Here is a 21273-nt window from a genome sequence, read left to right as displayed (position 1 = left end):
CTAACGTAGACCCTTTTGTTATGCAATATTCGCAGAGTGCGCCTTTGCTCGGTGTACGTGCTATTAGTTAAAAAGTTGTAGTTTCGATACCAATATTTCGCATGTGGTACCTTAAATATAAACGGTCTTTATAATATCGGTCGCTCCCCGTAGGTAATAGGGATACTCCGAACATATTCCTGTCATAAAAATCGTGCACCCGGATGCAGTACTAGACATCAAATGCATCAGTTTAAAGTAAAAGTAAAGATCCACACCGGAGCAAAACCAAGGCCTGTCTAGCTTCTTTACGTCACATTATTGTTTATTACAATTATGAACTTGTGCTAACAGGTCGACTGACACATAAACATTGTTGCCTTGGTTACATATGTAAATACTATACACCTGTCACCATTTATGCCGTCAAACACAACACATTCTTCGCAAATTTTCAAAAAGGGCTTCCAAGAAAACGAATTTGTTCCACAATAACCAATTTCAAAATGCAAATTAAATACAATTTGGAAGGTGAAATTTACTCTTTCTTAATATTTGCTTGAAAAGTTGTTGCTATATACAAATGGTGTCATTTGCAGATGTATCATACAGCGCCAATCTGTGGCTTCAAGCCGCTATGCTAGTCAACGTTTATATTTCTTTAATTTGGGGAATACTCTATGGCTTTTATATATTCTACAATGTAAAACATGGAAATCATTTAAATTGCTAATTTTTTAACATTTATTTTAAAACCTTTAAAACAGTTGGAAGAAATGCAAGACTTCTATGGACGTTCGATTATATTCGCTTATATAATATCGCTGCTAGCCGAGATATTTCGTTTGCGTGCAGGCTATAAAGGCAATTTGATGGCAGAGGTGCGTTAATAAAGATATAAAAAATTAAGAGACACGAACGAAATTTCTACTGCTTTATTTTGACAGATTAGTGAATTAAGCATTTTTCTTGTGGCCACACCACTAATACAACTACCCATACTCGCTTTTCTTTTTCTCGCCGTCGAGGGTGACTGGGCGCTTATATATGTATTCATTGGACTGATATTCTGTCTAATGGTAGTGGAGTTAGTAGCCGGCGTGTGGACCTGGCATACTTTCGCAAAACACCAGAATGAACTGCATAAATTAAAGCGGCAAATTGCATGGCAAATGCGAAACGCTGCGCAGCGAAATGAAAATGATGATCAAACAAGGAATGTGCCATAGTGTAAATACATAAATGTTTATTTTTTTCCTATTAAAGAACTAAAAATAAATAAATACATAGTTGACAACTAAGGGCAACTAGGATTGCACAGATTTTAAATCGGTAAGTATAAAATTAAATACATTCAATAAAAACGTAAAATGCTTAGGCATAAATACTACACAAATGTAAGTTAGCTCTATAAAACTGGCCTAACTCATTCATAATTGCAATAATTCTCATCAATGAAGCCTCTAAATAAAAATTATCTAAAATCAATTTTGTAAAAACCAACAAAAACAAGACACACATCTGCGTGTTCCCAATACATTCCCGATCCCTCACACCTTCGCATCATCTAAATTGTATTTCTTTAGCAGCGCGTCTACGCGATTCAAATGACTACGCATCACTGGCAAATATTTCTCCAACACTTGCAGATTCTCATCGTGCGCCTCACCCTGTCCAATGAGCTGTGAACGTGTTGGTACCCAGTTGTAGATTATCTGCAATGAGAAAAGAACCGTTAACAATGAACTAGTAACTGATTTTACCACATTTGTTAACCTACTTTTATTGTGCTCTGTACCAAGAAGCCATGATATGGCTTCAGTGTACGCTCGTACGCATTCTGCAGATGCAGCTTCAAAACCTCTGTTGCCTGTGCATCATAGAAAATGTTTTCGAAAAAGGTGCAAATCAATTGTAGACCACGTTTCAGCCACAACAGTGCATCCGCAGCATAAGTATCCACGTTCACATTCAATATTACCACATCTTCCAGGTAGACATACTTTGTTTTGTCCTTGCTATACACCTTTGTCAGTTTCTGTAAATGAGAAAGAAAATGTTTGCTCATAATAAGGGTGTGAGGGATGACGAGAAGTTATTAACAAATAATATTTACCGTAATATTGCCATTCATATCATTTATTACAGGTGTAAAGAGTTTGCCAAATGACTCTGTAAATGAGATATACAGTTGATGAGTGTGAATGTATATTTAATTCATAATTTCATAATTTAAGTCATAATTCTGCACCCAATCTGTTTTGGTTCGGTTTTTTTGCTAGTGTCGACCAGCACACCAGAGTACTACAACTTTGTAATTGTTGTCGATAGGCAGCCTGAGGTAATTTGGATAGATATAGACAAATATATTCAGGGTCATCCCAGTAAACAATCCTAACACTATTTTTTTATAGATTTAAGTAATAAATAACTACAGGGTGGCTGATGAAAGCCGCTACCAAAAAAAAATTGAATAACTTTTTTTCTTTTTAAGTTATCTGTTCCATTTTCGTTTTAATTTGCAGATTGATCTTTAAAATTTATTAAAATGGATAACTGGGACACGCAAACAAGAATTTGGATAGTCCGCCGCTATCACGCACTGGAGTCCGTAGTTTTGGTACAGAGAGAGTACAGGCGGATGTTTGGCGGCGATCCCCCGAGCAGATGGACCATAATGAGACTGGTGAATAATTTTGCTGAGCAAGGAACAGTCGCAAGAAGGCCTTATCATCGAAACCCACCAGTTCGGACGGAGGAAACGATCGCTGCTGTAGCTGCAGCTATACACAGCAATCCAAGGGTTTCAACAAGAAGCTTATCTGCTCAACTTGGTGTCAGCCGACAGTCTTTGCAAACAATAATGCACAAAGATTTAGACTTATTTCCCTACAAAATTCAAATGGTTAACAAACTGAATGCAGCAGACTTGCCGATTCGCTTGGAATTTTGTTAGAAGATCCTGCAAATGGTGGAAGAAGACCAAAACATGTTAAACTGCCTTTTCATGTCTGATGAGGCCCATTTCGATTTAAACGGCAATGTGAACAAACAAAATTGTCGAATATGGAGTACTTCTAACCCACAGATACTCCACGAGACGGAATTGCATCCTCTTCGCGTGACGGTGTGGTGTGCGGTTTCTTCACGCTGTATTGTCGGGCCTTATTTTTTTGAAGAAAATGGTCACACCGTTACGGTTACTGTAGACCGTTATTTGAAAATGCTGAAAGAATTTTTCTATCCAGAACTACGCCGAAAGAGAATTTCTTTCAACTCTGTGTGGTTTCAACAAGATGGGGCAACGTCTCACATAGCCCAGACTGTTATGACAGAGTTGCGACGAAAATTTCCCAATAAACTGATTTCAAGAAACTCCGAATTTCGTTGGCCCCCCAGGTCGCCTGACCTTACTGCACCTGACTTTTTCTTGTGGGGTTTATGTAAACAAGAAGTTTATAAAACAAAGCCAACAAATTTGGATGAACTAAAACAATCCATTCGGGCAACAATTGCAGCTATTCCTGTCGCAACTCTCAAAGCAGCAATGAACAACTTTTTACTAAGATGCCGCACTTGTGTCAACGAGCATGGGGGGCATTTAAATTCAATTATTTTTAAAACTAGTTAAGCTACATTTAATAAAATGTAATGACCTTCAACTTGAAAAAAAAATAAATGAATTCCATACACTAAAAAAAAGTTATTTGAGTTTCTTAATGTAGCAAAATTCATCAGCCACCCTCTATAATAAATAAAAAAGTGGAAAACTATGCGAACCACTTAGTATTGTATTTAGAATACTATTAAGAAAACAATTTCATTTTTATCTTAAGCCGACTTAAGCCAATACTACATATATACATACCTTATGCTCAAATATGAACGAGACTGGTTTATTAAATCACAAACGGTTAATTATTGTTCAATTTTTATTTTATCTCCTTCAAAGTAATCACCATTGGAGGCGATACACATATGCAAACGTTTTTTCCAATCATCATAGCATTTCTGGAAGGCCGATTTCGGTATCGATTTCAGTTCCTTCTTCGAATTCTCTTTTATGACTTCAATTGTCTCAAAATGTTTTCCACGGAGCGGCAACTTGAGCTTGGGAAACAGGAAAAAGTCACATGGAGCCATATCAGGCGAAACCCGTGTCGTCACCAGTTATGATGTGCCGGATGTCCATATCAGTCATGGCGAGCATTTCCTTAGCGACAGTTTTGCGTTGTTCTTTTTGAAGAAAATTCAACAATTTTGGAACAAGACGCGCGGACACTCGTCTCATGCCCAAGACATCATGAATAATAGTATGAACGGATTCATTTGATATGCTCAGCTCACTAGCTATCTTTCTTTCGGTCACACGGCGATTTTCAAGCACAATTTTCTTTACTTTTCCGATGTTTTCGTCGTTTACTGATGTTGCTAGACGACGTTCATGAGGCAAGTTTTCAACCGATGTACGGCCCTCTTTGAACGATTTGTACCACTGGAAAACACGTGCACGCGATAGAGCAGAGTCCCCATAGGTTGTCTGCAACATTTTTAAGGCGTCTGAAGCCGAAATTTTGTTGGAATAACAAAATTTCAAACAAATTCTTTGTTCAACTTGAATTTCCATCGTTAAATTCGAAAAACACACTCGAGCTTGACTTGTTTACAGTAGCACAGAAAACAAACTATGTGACATATCACGCTGAAATTTGCCATGTAAGCTTATAACAGTCCTACCATCCAACAAAAAATGTATTTTTGCCATATGTCATCCGCGGACCGTTTTATTGATAAAGTCTCGTTCATATTTGAGCATAAGGTATATATATATACCCCGTTTAGGGTGTTTGGCTGAACTCCTCCTCCTATTTGTGACGTGCATCTTAATGTTGTTCCCCAAATGGAGGGAATTACAGTTTTAAGCCGCCTCCGAACGGCAGATATTTTTTGTTAGGTGCTTTTTCATGACAGAAATACACTCGGAGGTTTGCTATTGCCTGTCGAGAGGCGACCGCTATTAAAAAAAACTTTTTCTATCATTTTCGTGTTTCATGCACGGTAGTCATGCACCAACCTATTCGACTACGACAGCCGCTCTTTGGTATACGACCACAGATAGGAACCTATGGACAGAGAAATAGTGCACAATAACATATAATGATGATTATTTTTACTGGAAGATCTAGTAAAACTGTTATTTTTTACACAAATCTATTATTTTATTTCAGTATTATCAAACGCAAAATAAACAACAATGCAGTATCTATAATTTAAAAAGATTGAAAAATCTGAGTTTATCATAATTTGAATTGGACACTGGCACATTTTTAACGACCTGCAAAACAAAAAAAAAAGAAGTTATTTAAAATTGGTTAAATTTGTTTATTAATTTGTAACCTGATTAATATTTTGTTAAGTATCCATTATTTTTTACAAATTCTTCATACCTGCGAGGTAAACTTTCTATTTACTTTGGCATTTCTCCAACGGAACAGAGTTCCACGCTTCTGTACTGTTTGTCATAGTTTACTGACATTTTTAAATTGTTTGCCCAACATTAACCTAATATCGCTCCACAGATTTTCATGGGGGTTTAAGGTCGACGGGCTTTGTGCTTTTGCTTAGGGTCGTTAGCTTAGTTTAATGACATGAACTCGAAGAAATATGGCTTTATCGTATTTTTGAGAATATCAAGATAAGCAAACTTATCCATATTGCCATTTATTCTCACTATTAGGCCAACTCCATTCCAAAATAGTCCCCAAACTTTAAGCTACCCCCGCCGTGCTTTACCGCCTTTGTTGTGTACCGTGGATTACACTCTTGGTTTCTTTCACGATGAACAAAATGCTTTCCATCAGCACCAATCAAATTAATTTAAGTTTCAGCTGTAAAAACAACTCTTTTCCAGAATTTCACGTCTGGGCTTCTATGGCCATTTGCCTAAATTGCCTTAATGTTTTTCTACAGTAGCGGTTTTTTCAGCTGACACGGCCATACAATTTATTTTCATTAAGGCACCTTCGCACAAGTCTGCTCTAAGTGCTATATTCCTGATTTATTTCCAGAGGTATCGTTCGAGTGGTCCTATTTTACGCTTAGGGTGCGACCAGAGTGAACGCTGATGCTGAGCGGAGCCGAGCCGAGCTTATTGACGTTTATTTTCATGCGAGAAGAAAATTTGTATATAACACAGTGAATGCGAGAATCAGCGCTGAAATTCTGTTTATTCCATGTGTTTTGCTCTTATGTCATTTAATTTTGTTGTTCATTTGTGTTTATAAAATTGCTGTACACGGTAATGGATTCATCTGATGAAGAGTATTTTGCTTCTCCTAGTGTGATTAATGCAATTATTAACACAAAAGAGTTTGGAAAACATCCAATTACACTAAAAAGGAATGAGTTTGGTGAATTTCATCATTTATATAATGATTTAAGAAAATATCCAGCTAAATTTCAACAATATACCTGAAAGAAAATTGAAACATTTGATTACATTCTGGACAAGATAGGTGTGAAACTAAACAAAAACTGGACACATTTTATTAAGGTGCCAGTAACTTCTTGCGAAAGATTGATAGTGACTCTGAGGTAAAATAATTATTTAATACTTTGTTTAATTCAATTATATTTCATGTAATAATTTGTATTTATAAAAAACTATTTATGTATCGAGTCATTGGTCCAATAATGGCTCACTTCCAATTTGTATGGAGGCAAATGATGAAGTGGTTGGTTCATTTGTGATTTCAATTGGCACAATTGCCCACAGATAAAAAAAGAAAATATTAATCCTGGCAATCCTAATAAGGATAATGGAAAACTTTTATCAAATTATTGCATTGTCATCGGTCCTTGATAGGTGTGCAAAATTTCAAGTCGATCAGATTTTTAGAAGCCAGTGAAAATTAAGCTCAAAGATTCCGTTACACACATACATACATACATACATACATACATACAACCCGACCTAATAAAAGTGTGTTAAAAACACAACTGCACTCTAAAAAGTAAACATCAACAATCCAAAAAAGCGAGCAAAACGCTTTGAAACTGTTTTCTCGCACTCATCGGCTTTGCTCTCTGCTCTTGTCGGCGCTCACTGTGTTATACACAAGCTTATTTGTATTGACTTGTATGTAATCAGTTTTATCGCACTGACAATCTCGGCTCGGCTTTCAGCGCTCACTCTGGTCGCACCCTTACTTTTTTAACGATGGCCTTGTCCTGCAGAATTCTAGTCTTTCGAACTTGTTTTCTTTTGAGCATACCATTCTACGTGAAAAACTCATTATTTCTGCTGTTATTTGTTTTTGTATCTTTTTCGTAAAGTTACCAAATAATGTTTTTTTTTGTCAAGTGAGGAATTATAGGAAACCAAGGAGGGTTTTAAAGGAAACATTTATATTTTCAGTTACAACAAACAATTTACCGAAAAAATTAGCCTTAATCAAATTAACTATTAATTGAAATATAACTGCGCTAACGGGACTTATTGTCCGATATTAGAGAGAAGTGATTCACAGCATAACATTGGCATAAAAATTTGTATGAATATCAGTTAATCTGCTAAGGAGTAACAATTCGTATAGAAGACAAGTGCGGTATTTCTCTATCCATAGCTGTATATGTATATCAAAATGTACATAGGTATGTACATAGAACGGAATTTGTTAATATGTATAGGGGTTCCCATTTTTTATTTATATTTTAAGTACTGCGACGTTTAAGCATTAATTTTAAATAAATATTCAATTATCAATTTTAACTAGTATTATTATTAATTATAAAATCGGTTTCCTACTGTCAAAAAGAACGTCTGTGTAGTAGTAACTATGTAACATACATATAAAAAAAGTCTGTGGAGTTATTTTATTTTTTGAATTAGCTCGATTAACAATTGAACGCTGGGACTAAAATATATTTATTTGGGGATCGATGGTTCGGTGATCTCTGACTGTCGGGTGCATGCCTGGAGATATGGGCTTTAGCAAAGTAAATGTCACTTCGTGCTTGTAACTCATAGAACCACTACGCAGAGAGCATTTTTATCACGTGTCAATAAGTAATTAAGCCTTTTAGAATTGTGGAAGTGAGCTACATAAATTAAATATATATACCGCTATCGGTATATGCTAAAATACACTGCTCATAACAGGTACATGCATACATCGCGACTTTGAGACGATATACGAAAAATGTCCAATTAACACCTGTTATCATCAGTCTGGGATATGAAAATTCCATTCAAATAAATAAGTAATACCGATAGCATATATTGACACCTTCAATAAATAAAAAGGTAAATAAAAAATGTATATACGAGTATATGCATGCATACATACAGTTTGGCCAAAAGTATTAGGCACCCCACTAAAATGCGAGTAATTCCAAATGTGGCTACCAAAAGGACCACTGCTTTTTGCAAATGTATCGCTGGTGTATTGAACCAACAATAAATTGTATTATGGTCTTAAAAGTTAATTTTCAAGGTATACTTAAAATATTTTGGCATTTTAAATTTTGTAGTCAATGTGCAAAATTTTCAAGCGGATGAAACAAGTGAACTTTGTTACATCAAGATAATGAGAATCCAAGTTTTAAGTGAGGAAGGGAAATCTCAGGTGGAGATTGCCAATTCGGTGGAGTGTTCGCGGTGCGCAGTCGGAGGTGCTATTAAGTGATTTGCGGAAACAAAATCCCACTGTAATACATCAAAAAGTCGAAGAAAATGCCTCACTAGTGTACGGGAATACCGAAAACTTATACACGAGTCTCTCAAGGATTGTAAAAAATCCTCTACTGCTTTGCAGTTGCCCTGTCGGAAGAAATTGGAAAATCCGTTAGTGCTTGAACAGCTAGAAGAAGGCTCCTGGAGGAAGTTTTAAAAGGATGCAAATCCCAAAAGAAACCGTGGCTCTTCGGTAACAACATTTTACGGAAGAATATTGGTCGAATGTTCTGATGAATCGAACTTCGAGGGGAACTTAGTTTACATAATTTTAAAATATCAACAGCCATAGCTTCTTACCCTAGTCCAATGTCGAGAAAATAACACAAATCTTATTAAGCGATTTTTTTCCCTTCCTACAGGTATTTGGGGCACCTATTGTTTTGTTAGATTGGTCAGCACAGTGTCCACATCTAAACCCCACAGAGCTCATGTGGGCTATTTTAGGCGCCATACGTTCAGACGAATGTGTAAAACGTCTACCCAGCATGACCCAGAGGATTGCTGCTGTTATCAAAGCAAAGCAAAAAAACATATTAATGTGTTTATCACTAATTCCTTTTATTTGTACTGATTTATTAATAAAAAGTCATTACTTCATTTTTAAAACGAAAAATTCAGTAATTAATGAGTCTGTATATGATACGTGATATGAAGGGGGTTTTATAGTATATATGTAGTTATCTTCATGCAACCAATTCGTAAAATACCGTTTTTAAGTTTCTGTCTGCCCCTTTGTCGGTTTGTCCGGTCTAGAAAAAAAACTGAACCTATGATAAGATTTTTACTACGGGTAAAATACTCCTCAGAGAATATTAGAGATTAATAACCCGCTAGGTGGAGCTGATGCCGAGAAGTTTCGAAAATTCGGTCTTATGACCCAAATCAGTATTTTATCTTCAAATATTAATGCCAATTTCGACGGATAACATAAACAACAATTAAAATTATTAAAGCTCGGTTCCGTCCTTAATAAATTTTTTCACAATTGAATATATGTAATTGGCGTAGAAAAGAGTATATAGGTATATACACATATATAACCATTATCTTAGAACTAATCGAAAATTAAATTTACTGTTAAATATGTAAAATTTCATAAAATTAAAATTATCCGAGCTTTCAAAACTCTTTTCTATATATATATGTATGTGTGTATATAATTGGGGCGTGCACTCGTTTTGAGTGTTTCGGCGAGCTCCTCCTCCTATTGATGTTGTTCTACAAATGGAGGGACCTACAGTAACAAGCCGACTCCGACCGGCTTTTCATGGCAGGTTGGCCATTATCTGCCGAGAGGCGACCGCCATTAGAAAAAACTTTTTCTTTCTCTCTGAATTCCGAATGGTAGTCACGCACCAACCCATTTGGCTACGGCGGCCGCATATGGTTGCATAGCTAAATTATGAGGAAAAAGTGTACAAAGGTTTTTAATATAAATTTGTAACGCTAGTTTATTTTAAATACTAATTTTTTACTCACGAACACTCAAAGTGTGCCGAAAGTATGATTCATTAAGCGTTTACAATTTTTGTAATAATCAAAATATTTTTTCTGTCACAAAAATTTATTCTAAAACTTCCCGTAAATAACGGCACAATGATGATGCTCATTCTCATGAGAATAGTAATTCACTCTTATCTCCATCATCTAAAATAATAATTAGTAATAAGAATGAGTATTCATTAATAATGAGAATAAGTATTCATTCTCATCGTAGAATTTTCCTCAGTTCATATGATTGAAATATTCTCTCTAGTGTAACAAGAGTTTGTGAAAATTTTCTTATACACTCACTGATATTATAAGCTCTCAACTGTTTCATAATCAAAGTAAGTGCGTTGGGTGCAAGTATTTTCACGTTCCGTATGTTCAGATGCTCATATGTTTTTACTATTCACGAATATGAATTCGTATTAAAAATGCATCGAAGAAAAATATGCTACACTAATTAAATTCCACGAGGCTCATTATATTTCGCAAAAAGTGATGTCGACTACATTAACAACGCAAAGAAGAAATGTACACTGAATGAAATAGGAAAAGAAAAATAATTTATTTTTAACGTTTCCGAGAAAAAAGTAGATTTTTTATTAATAAAGTTAAGACTATTTTAATGCTAATTTAGCTGAAGTTAATATGAATATCTTTTCAGTTTTACTGATAGATTGCAAAACGGATTATTTGAGATAATTAGTAAGCAAAACAAGCAAACAAAACTTTTTTAAAAACTTAAATTAAAACGAAGGTTTCCGGAGTTCTGCGAAATTCTCCTCGATATTGGAAAGGAAAACAAACTTTAGACATATATTTAGAGATTAATAATAACAAAATTATAATAATAATAATTGGTGCTTCTATCTTTAACTGGTGTTTGGCCACCTGAGAGGTCCTCCTCATATTTGACAGAAATACACGTGGATGTTTGCCGAGGAGCGGCTGCTTTTAGAAAAAACACTTTTTGTATAATATTTTGTTTCATACGCGGAGTTTCGAACCCGTGTACTACCGATTCGATTACAGCGGCCGCTATCAAATAATAACAAATTAATTACACAGAAATTTTGGCTTATTTTGTGCCAGATTATTGGAATGTTTTATTGTTAGATAATTTGATTCAAAGAATTCCTGAACATTAAAAATGATTTATCGCTATGTTATGCCTTTCTATAAATTTTTCAAGCAATACAGAGGGCGTGACAACTTAGCATAAAAGAAATACAGCAGAAAATGCAGAAACTGAAATTGTGAAACTTTGCGAACTTGATTTGCACATCAGTCAACCTCCATTGATCATAATGAACTGAAAAATATTTTTGCTGACTCCAAAGCGCAACTTTTGCTGTGACCCTAGTAAAATTATTCACTTGGTTTTAAGAAGCACTGAAAAAGGAGCACAAATTTACGGACCTTGATGAATTTTTTACTTCCAACTTTGATTATTATCACTTTGCAATACAAAGAAATCAAATATTTACGCATGAGAACCAACGAAATATGTAAGTAATTACAAAAAAATGTTTGCAAGCGGAATTTTATCAAAAAAACTTTGTTACTTTACAATATTTTAATAATAATTTGTATTAAAAATAATTCCTAAGCTAAGGCTAAAAATGACCAATACTTAAAATATTACTTATAACTCAGGCATTTCGTTGTTAACCGGTAGAAAGTATTTAATATGGCAGTCGATTTAAGTTGTTTTGTCAGAAGTCTATATACATATGTACATACATACATATAGGGTTTTTTAATAGGTGCGCTTCAACTTTTTTCCGATAGGGAGGGCGAACGACGCAATATTTTTTATTTTTCGCTTGTCATTTGTAAACTTTCATCATGGAACGCTATACACTTGAGCAACGATTGCAAATCGTGCAAATTTTTTATGAAAATAATCGTTCTGTTGCTGCTACTTTAAGAGCATTACGGCCATTTTACGGTCCATTTAACAAGCCGTCCCGTTTTGGGGTTATGTGAAGTCATTGGTCTACAGTAACAAGCCGGCGACGATTTGTGAGCTCAGAGCCAATATTGAACGCGAAATTGCTGGAATTTCGGCCGATTTATGCAAAAGAGTGGTCGAAAATTGGGTTCAACGATTGGACTTCGTAAAACGTGCACGCGGTGGTCATGCAAAAGAAATCGAATTTCATACTTAAATGTATATGTTCAAACTCGATAATAAAAAAAAAATTGTTAAAAAGGTCAAACCGTTTGTGTTTTATTAAAAAAAATTCAAAAGTTGAAGCGCTCTTACTGAAAACCCCTATATTAATGTATTTGTGAAGGTAATTACTATTTAAATTTACATGTCTGCTTAACATTACATGTAGTTATAAAGGAGAAAAATAAACAATATCTATTAGTAGCCTCGCTTACCAATAACGGTAACGATTTCCTTGGCTGCTTCGAGAAAAGCTTCCGTCTCAACTTTTTTCTCAACGGCTGGCGGAAAGCCTTTCAGAGTTTTAAATTGTATGCGTGGTACGGACATCGCTTGGTATGTATTACACTTTTAACTTTATATTATATTATTTATTTTATATTTTATTATATTAAATTTTTTTCATTAAACTCGTATAATATATAGTGTGTTTTATTGTATTATATTTCAATTTGCACAACACTTCTACCTTTCAAGTCAAGCAACTTGATTTTTCATTTTTTTCGCTTGCGCTATTATTTTATTTGCCAAATCGCATCCAACTATGAAAAGCGATGTGCCAAATATTCAGCTCGAGTTCGATTTAAACCGATTCAACCTTATCTTATCAATTATTTAGTGATAACTACTCATAACACTGATAAACGGTAATGGGAAACACAAAAATCAGTGGGGTTTTTTCCAAATGTTTTCATACGCGTTGTTTGTAGTCGGACTGCGGAAACTTAGTACTTTTTCGAAAATGATTGTGAGAGATTTTTATAATAAATTAGTTAACTGGTCTCTCACTGCAATTAAGCCGCTCTTTGTTTTTACTTATTCCGTAAACGTTGTTGATTGCTAATGTGGCTGTGCGTCTACTTGAATGAGTGAACGTGGCTTTGACTACATCAACGCGACAACTAACAATGCCAGCCACTGGAGGGCGCTAACACAGCATTAACTCATTTTATTTTTCAATTCGTCAAGGTTTTGAAGAAAGCCTTCACATCTTTTTGCGGTTAGTACTTGTATGACGCAGAACAACTTTGCCGGTCCAAGCAAGTTTTGTTTGTTGTAATTGTTGTATTTTTATACTTTTTTTTATTATTTCCCCTTCAGCAGTGCGTGATTGCTGTATGTGAGTTCATACACATGTTTGAGAGTATTGATAACATAGCTCCGATTTCTGATTTGTTTACTGCGTGGAGCATTTGCTATATTTTCAGTGCATTGTACCATTTCCCGGAGATTAATACATATTCGCAAACGTAAATAAATACTAATTTCTGGCAAATCCTTACTCTTTTCGAAGTGTCTTTCTGATTGAGTTGATTAAAGTCAGCGGTAAAGAGAATAGTATTGCTGCAAAAATAAAACAAAGAATACCGTGAATTTTTTATTTACACACGTAAATATGTACATACATATATGCATACATGTTTTGGTTATTCCTACTAGTCAGATGATGTAATAAAGTAGCACCTGAAGTACAATTAATATGCATACGTTTGTTTGTATGTGAGTCATAATGAGTGTACACGTAAATAATGTCGAGAATAAAAGAAAAGTAGAAACTGTAATGAATATTGTAAAATAGTTTCAGCAAAAAATTAATTTAAAATTGAAAAAACAGAAGACTTTTTAAGAAATTTATTGGCCCACAAAATTTGGTGCTCCTTATTTTAGCTTGGTTCTCTAACAAAAAAATCTGCTAATTATTTATAAAATGAAATGTATTTATATATTATTACATATAAAATATAGCGTTAGCTACAAAGCCTTCGTATTAAGGTCTTTTATTCTAAAATGCACGTTGAAAAAACTGTAAACCACTTATTCCCTGCCAAGGGCTTGAAACTGTAAAAAAACTGATTATCCGATTATCAGTATATAGTATCAATATGTATCTGTAAGCTTATTGTATTCTTGCCTCAAACAGACAACAGGAATGTGACGTAATTAAAATGTTGGAAAATTACTTGTTTGTTTGGACAACTGTTGTTTGACTATTATCCCCGTGTAATGTACTTTATAGATGTTGTGGAAAAAGCAATTGATCGTTTTACAGTAGAAATAAATTGGTTTTCTTACCGCAATTTTCAATTTGTTTAAATTTTCAATTTGTTTAAATTGAATAAATTGAAAACACGGATTGCCGATAAGATGACAGTAATGCGAAGTACGTATTTGTTCAGAAATATTGAAAAGCAGTAAAATTTGTTCCCATTTTGTATTATTCGCGGGGAAAATTAATACTATTTCAACAGAGTGGACATCACTGAAAATAAGGTAGCGAACCTTGTCAAAATGTACCGTTATGTGGTTTACTGAAATTACCTGTGCATAATTTTACCATATAGAGCTTTGTAGAGCTCATACAAATAAACTTTTTTGAACAGTTTAAAGTATGTTAAACAAAAATAAATCAATATACGACATATTTTCCTTCGATACTTTTATTTGACAACAGTTTTGTCATTGTATTAACCAACGTGCGAGCAGCAACTTTAGATTTATATGCATGCACATTGTCTATATATATATATGCTGCTCCTCCTCCTATTTGTGGCGTGCGTCTTGATGTTGTTCCACAAATGGAGGGACCTAAAGTTTCAAGTTGACTCCGAACGGCAGATATTTTTTATGAGGAGCTTTTTCATGGCAGAAATACACTCGGAGGTTTGCCATTGCCTGCCGAGGCGCGACTGCTTTTGGAAAAAACTTTGGATTTCGAGCTTCCTTCTTTTTAATTTTAATCCCAAATCAATTTTTTTCATATTTTGTTGAATTTTTACTGGAGGACTATGTATGTATGTGGTTTTCTGGTACGAAAAACTAATTTTCTCCATTTATTTTGCTCAAAATTCTCCGCTAGAGCACATAACATGGTGAAATTTACTGAATTTGAATATTATTAAAGGAAAAACGTCGATTTTTCCTAACTATAAAGATATGTTATAACTTCAAATTAATAAAAAAAAAGTGTAAAAAAAATAAAAGTAATTAGTAATAAAAAAATTCTTGTACTATTGTACAATCAATGTTCCAGAAAGAATTCGAAATTACAAAACGCAGCTTATATACTAAATACGCATGTAGATGAATCACTATTACTGATTCTTTGCTGTACAAAGAAAGCAAAGCACAAAATAAAAAAAGTGAGAAATAATTTTGTTTCATTTAATAAAATATAAAAGTGCAAGTGAAAGTATTATCGCAAAAGTCTAATGTTTGCAGCTTTTACATATATTTGTTAGTAAAAATTATAGTTCTCAAGTTTTTTATGGAGAATTTAGTCGCATTGGCCGCAGTATTAATCCTAGATTGCACGAATATAGAGGGCTCGAAACTCATTTTAGAGCTATGCTTCTATGGACCTTCTTGTTCAGAATTTTCAGCAGAATACTTTAGTCGAAACATAGGCACATATGTATGTACTTCAAACATCATGCACATATTTCAAATTTATAAAAAATTTCATTCAATCGAACGGAGAATTTTCGCTGCTTCTGAATTTGTATCGGATTAATTTTTGAACAAATTAACTTTTCAGCAGGCGGTGTTTTGTAGACCGCCAAAAAAGTTCCAATTACTTTTGACGTGATGGAGTTCATTTAGCTTAGCTCTCAACGTGTAATTGCAAGAACCTTCCTGTCACATACCAGCCAGACCGTCTTCTCTGGTTCCGCTTCTGGCGATCCATCGATAACTTCAGCTCTTCAGCAGCATAGGCATGTCTTTATAAGCAGTCGAACTAAATAAAAAGAAACTTTAACCTTGTAGGTGACCGAACAGTGGTCCATATTAATGTGTTTCGTTAATATTAGTGAAATTGTTGTTTTAATTCGCTGAACCATAACTCCTTCTTTTTACTATTGTATATATAAGTGCATAGATATGTTGCTCATGCAAAGGGTTTTCCAATAAGAGGTGTTATTTTGATATTCAAAGAAAAATGCTATTTTTTATATAAATGCTCGGATGTTTATTTCATTATAAAGAAGAAGGTATGCCGTTAATAGTGGAAAATAACATCAGGCAAATGACCACCACGACCATGCTTGCAGGACAATATCCTTTTCATGAAATTTTCCTTAACCGAATTGCAAAGTGGCTGCCCTATGTCCTCGATAGCCTCACGAATTACATCTTTGAGGTCTTGAATCGACCCTGGGCTGTTGGCGTAGACCTTTTCTTTCACGTGGTCCCAAAGACAAAAGTCACAAGGTGTTAAATCACAAGATCTCGGTGGTCAATTGTGATCACCTCTTTGAGAGATAATACGGTCCGGAAACTTTTCCAGTAAAAGATAAATGGTTTCTTTGCTTGTGTGGCACGTAGCGCCGTCTTGTTGAAGATAAACGTTGTCCAGATCCATACCATCCAATTCCGGCCATAAAAAATCGTTAATCATCTTTCGATAGCGCAATCCATTCACCTGTAACACCTGTTATTGGAAAACCCTTTATAATAGTTCATCGTACCATGCATGAACAAAAGCCAAAATAGGGTTAATATAAACAAATCTATGAATTCTTTACGTTTTAATTGTCAAATAAGCGTAAGTCAGATATTGGTTTTACTTTGTTTAATACGCTTTGGAAAAGCCTAGAAAATAAATGTATTTATATTGGATAGAAGACGAACTTTCATAGTACGCATTTATGCAAGTCTGATGTATGATATTAATTATTAATGTAACAACATAATGCGTTAAAAAGTTGTAACACTAGGACTTAGTGACATTTTGGCACTATTTGTTTCTTATATGATTTTAATAATAAATGAAAATTTGGTTCACTTTCCTAAAGAAACCATATTATTGCAAATTTCAAGCTTTGTGCAAATAAAAATATACAAATCTACATCAAACTCACACATACTAATCAGATTTTTTTTAGAAAAATTTCGAATATACAGTTTTATGGCCCAGTTTGAAGTGGCTCAAAAAACGCGCAGATTTAAAAGATGTTTGTGTTTTGCTTGATGAAATTGTTTTTTAAACTTTTGGGCTTTTCTAGAAAAACGTTTTTCTATTTATTTTCTTTTAAAAGTAAACAAAATCCAAAATAAAATCTGCAGACAATTGTTAACAAGAAACCAATGACATACCACATATAGTAATATAAAAAAATTACATTGTATGCATTTATTGTGAAATATATACATACATAATTCAAATTGCAATGAATCAGTTGAATACTATTGTATATTTGAGTTATGTTGAAAATTTAAGTTTTTATATAAACGCATGTAAAGTTTTACAAGAAGTTTGTTGCCTACCGGTCGATTTCGAATAAAAATTAATACTATAAATAATTTTTTCCGCACATAATACTGTTGGACATACAAACATACATACATATATATGCTATTTTTAGGGTCTTTGGGTATTTGGAGAATAAAACACGATTTGTTTAAGGACTACAGTATTCTCACCTTTAAGTTTTCTTTTGACTGAAAAAATTGCATAAGAAACCATCATCAAATACAGTTGCTGCGAATGCATCTGCACTTGTTATAAAAAGTAATAACGGAAGTTTTCGTTACAAGAAGCATTACATTTTATCATTTAAGAACAATAAAAGACGCGCCTGTTATCGTAGGAGACCGCAGTCGCCCATATTCGTATTAAATGTATGTATTTATGGTGTGTTTAAATTAAAATAACGAAACATTAATGATAATGCAAGAAGCAATATTATGGACAAGGCAGAGTTTTTGAGTTGAGGGGTATATGGTGTATTTTAATTTTGAGTAAATGTCATTTGGAGTTTGTAAGAGTATAATTTTAAAAAGTAGTAATTGCAAATAAAAAATTTAAATTTACCAAAGAAATAGCAAAAAAAAAAAAATTAATTAATTAAAATAAAATAAAAATTCGATTAGAATATTACAAAAAACATTTATAAACTACAAAAATTTCATTTTAAACTAAGATCCTTTTAAGGGTAAAAGAAATTTCTTTAAATTCTTAATTTTTTGTATACAACTTTTTTCATACTAGAGAACTTCGGCTTCGGCCATGTGCGGCCACAAAAGTTCTGTTCGATTTCGGTTCGGCTTCGACAAAACAAAGACGCCGAACTTTGGTCGAACATTAATTCCGTATTCCTTGAAAGCAGCCATTAGAATTTACATGACAACGATGCGATTTGCAATATAACATAAAAAAAAAATGTTCATTAAATAATGGGCGTTTTAATAATTATCTGCTGAAAAGAAATTGTAATATTTTTTAATACTGAAATCAAAAAACATTTTTTTTAATTGTATTAAAATTCTATATTTATCTGCTCCTTCATCGAGTGTGCCTAGTGAGCAATTGTTCAGTGCTGCATGTATACTTGTAAAAATATACATTTTTCATGTGTTATTTTTTATATATACATAAGTACATATAAATATACATATATAATATATAGGCCGGGTCGATTTGTGGGGAGGCAAAAAAATCGAAACTTTGCCGAAGGAACCATAACTCTAAAACGAATTCTGATGTCCCCCAATTTGGGTCGAACTTTTTAGTTTCTTTTCTCATGTAAAGGCCAAAAATGGTGATATTTTGAAATGATTGTATGGGGAACCCCCCAGGGAAGTCCCAGGGGGTGTGCCACTGGCATGGGTGGATCGGCCGTCCAAAGTTAGTGGGGGTCGGTCATACATTTGGACTCGATTGGAGCACTCTAAATGGGTCAAAGTGGGATTTTTCGTTTGACCCAAATTGGAGGACATCAGAATTCGTTTTAGAGGTATGGTTCCTTCGGCAAAGTTTCTTATTTTGATCCCTAGAATACGATTTTCACAGAGCAATGAGCGATTTTTAAATCGAACCGCCCTAATATATATATATACATATATGTACATATAAGTATATCATTATACCAATGAATATAAATATAGTCAACGAATTTATAGTATGTGAAAACGAAACATTTATTATACAATTTACGAAAATCGTTGACTTTATTTCAAGTTTCTGATTCGAACTTTTTTTTTTATAAATCGCTTTTTGTATAAAACTTAATCTTTATGAAAATATAAATTAATAAATTAAATCCAATACTTACTATTAAAGGCCCGCAAATTTTGATGATATCACGAGAGCTTTAGCAAGCAGAAATGTAAATAATGAAATTTTAACTCTCACATAGACGCTTTACCAGGCCCGTCTGTGTTAAAACAAACAAATAATGGTTATTCTCGAGTGCTTCACGCGCCTCCTTTGTCAAGTGAAATTTATAAACTGCGCTATTATTTTTATCCGACTGAAACTCGTACCAGTATTTCACTAGACTACTATCCGTACAACGCACCTCAATCAGACACAGCGGATGATTGTCTCCCGCGGATATCACACAACTATTAAACGCATCATATGTTATCAATGCCTCAGCCCCTTGCTCTTCATCAGCGCTTTTATTGTAATTTCTGAACCATTTGTGTTGCGATAAAATGATCGCACAATTGCGAGTAAAATAAAAAGAGTCGGTTGTCTTTTGTTCATGATACTTTTCAAGAAACGTGTTTGTACGCTTGAGTTGTGTGAAACGCGGACGAGCTGCTATATGTGCTGTGACATTTGCCAATTCGTGATGAATGATTCTATCCGGCAAATACTCGGTCAGATTATCCACCGTGAAAATGCGATTAATATAATCGAAACCATTGCCCATTACACCGTCTTTGGTGTGACCAAGATCAAAGGTGTGCCCAATTTCATGCACCACAGCACCCAAAGTAGTTGCATAAACACCGCCGTACGTACGTCGATAGTTGCTGTCATCTGGAAATTGCGTTAAGTCCACCTCCTTGTTGCTGGAAAAGCACGCGTGGATTTTATTAAAACAATGCGGCCAAGAGTACAAATAAGCGGCACCAAAAAGCGCCAGACCACCACCACCTAATGCTGCGTGGCCCTTTAAATGACGGCGAATGTTTTCATATGAAAAATCCCCTGAGGCAGCTACCTCTGCACCGTTGTATTTCGTACAACCAATGAATGCAACAAACTTTAGTTTTGTTTCTCCACCCCAAGTCGTAGAGTTAAGTAGCTCTTGTGCAAAATTTTGCCACAAACTATTCTCGTTTTGCTGCCACACTTCCTCACAGGTTAGGCGCGTTTCAAATCCTTCACAGTCGCCATTTAATTTGAATGTATGCCTCCCGAAACCAGCAGCTTTTAACTGTTCGGAATATACGCACTGGACCAAACGTAGATTCAAATTGATTTTTTCTAAATTTTCACGGACATACTCCGCGGGTGGATTCTGATTATAACATGTAATATACAATGGCTGTAAGCGATAATGGTTATCGGAAGATTCGTATGAAAGCTCCAATTGGTGTACAGCGTTACAGAAATTAAAATCTAGTTGCAATGGTACTTGTTCGTGCTCTGTCACTGACACATGTTGACCCAGATCTAAAAGCAGTTTGAACTGACCATTTCTTGATATTTGCGCTTGTTGCTTCAACTCCCAGGCGCTAATTTCTACGTTATTTTCGTGCTGCTTTAACAGTTGCCGCAGTCGCAATACAATTTGCTGCTCCCCGCACTTTTTTGAGGTGTTTATTGGCAATGATCGCAACTGCTGATGGATGTGGCCTTTAATTAGAAGTAATGTATGATTTATAATTTCGCCGTTCTCCAGATTATCCACAACAATCTTATGTGCACATTCTCCTCTAATCATTGCACTTTATATTTAAAACTAAATAAGTGTACTTGAATCTCTATTCATAGCTAATAAGAAACAATTTCTTCTAGTTAGTTGAAATCAGCTGTGAATGGTAAGGAATGGAAAAGCAAGCAACCAGCTGTTCTTGACTGAAGCTCATTCTTTTGGTTTAACCCTCTGTTGCGCGACAGAGTATCGTAGGCTTTATATGATTTAATATGTATTGGCAG

The 21273-nt window shown here is 34.4% G+C and overlaps 3 protein-coding genes across 4 annotated transcripts; 1 reads left to right on the top strand and 2 right to left on the bottom strand.

The window, feature by feature from the left end:
* The first annotated feature begins 400 nt into the window (after window positions 1-400).
* Window positions 401-1263, top strand: LOC128858444 (transmembrane protein 17). Its single transcript, XM_054094724.1, has 4 exons — window positions 401-510; window positions 579-682; window positions 747-860; window positions 927-1263. Exons 1-4 carry the CDS (start codon window positions 486-488, stop codon window positions 1206-1208), a joined length of 525 nt encoding a protein of 174 aa, XP_053950699.1. The 5' UTR covers window positions 401-485; the 3' UTR covers window positions 1209-1263.
* LOC128858443 (glycolipid transfer protein) lies at window positions 1209-12710 on the bottom strand. Its single transcript, XM_054094723.1, has 4 exons — window positions 12596-12710; window positions 2096-2151; window positions 1760-2017; window positions 1209-1694 (listed from the first exon to the last, which is right to left on the bottom strand). The coding sequence occupies exons 1-4, from the start codon at window positions 12708-12710 to the stop codon at window positions 1530-1532; spliced, it is 594 nt and encodes a 197-aa protein (XP_053950698.1). The 3' UTR covers window positions 1209-1529.
* On the bottom strand, window positions 2106-21167 carry LOC128858442 (uncharacterized). Of its 2 annotated transcripts, XM_054094721.1 has the most exons (3): window positions 19433-21167; window positions 13664-13724; window positions 2134-2151 (listed from the first exon to the last, which is right to left on the bottom strand). In XM_054094721.1, exon 1 carries the CDS (start codon window positions 21056-21058, stop codon window positions 19502-19504), a length of 1557 nt encoding a protein of 518 aa, XP_053950696.1. In that variant the 5' UTR covers window positions 21059-21167; the 3' UTR covers window positions 2134-2151; window positions 13664-13724; window positions 19433-19501. The 2 variants fall into 2 exon arrangements, with proteins under 2 accessions (XP_053950697.1, XP_053950696.1); XM_054094722.1 differs by lacking the exon at window positions 13664-13724 and having other exon boundaries at window positions 2106-2151.
* Between the last annotated feature and the right edge of the window lie 106 nt (window positions 21168-21273).

This window comes from Anastrepha ludens, chromosome 3 (genome assembly GCF_028408465.1).
Source record: "Anastrepha ludens isolate Willacy chromosome 3, idAnaLude1.1, whole genome shotgun sequence".
Classification (NCBI taxonomy): Eukaryota; Metazoa; Arthropoda; class Insecta; order Diptera; family Tephritidae; genus Anastrepha; species Anastrepha ludens.
Note: the sequence above shows the minus strand (reverse complement) of the source record. Positions and strands in the feature narration are given on the sequence as shown.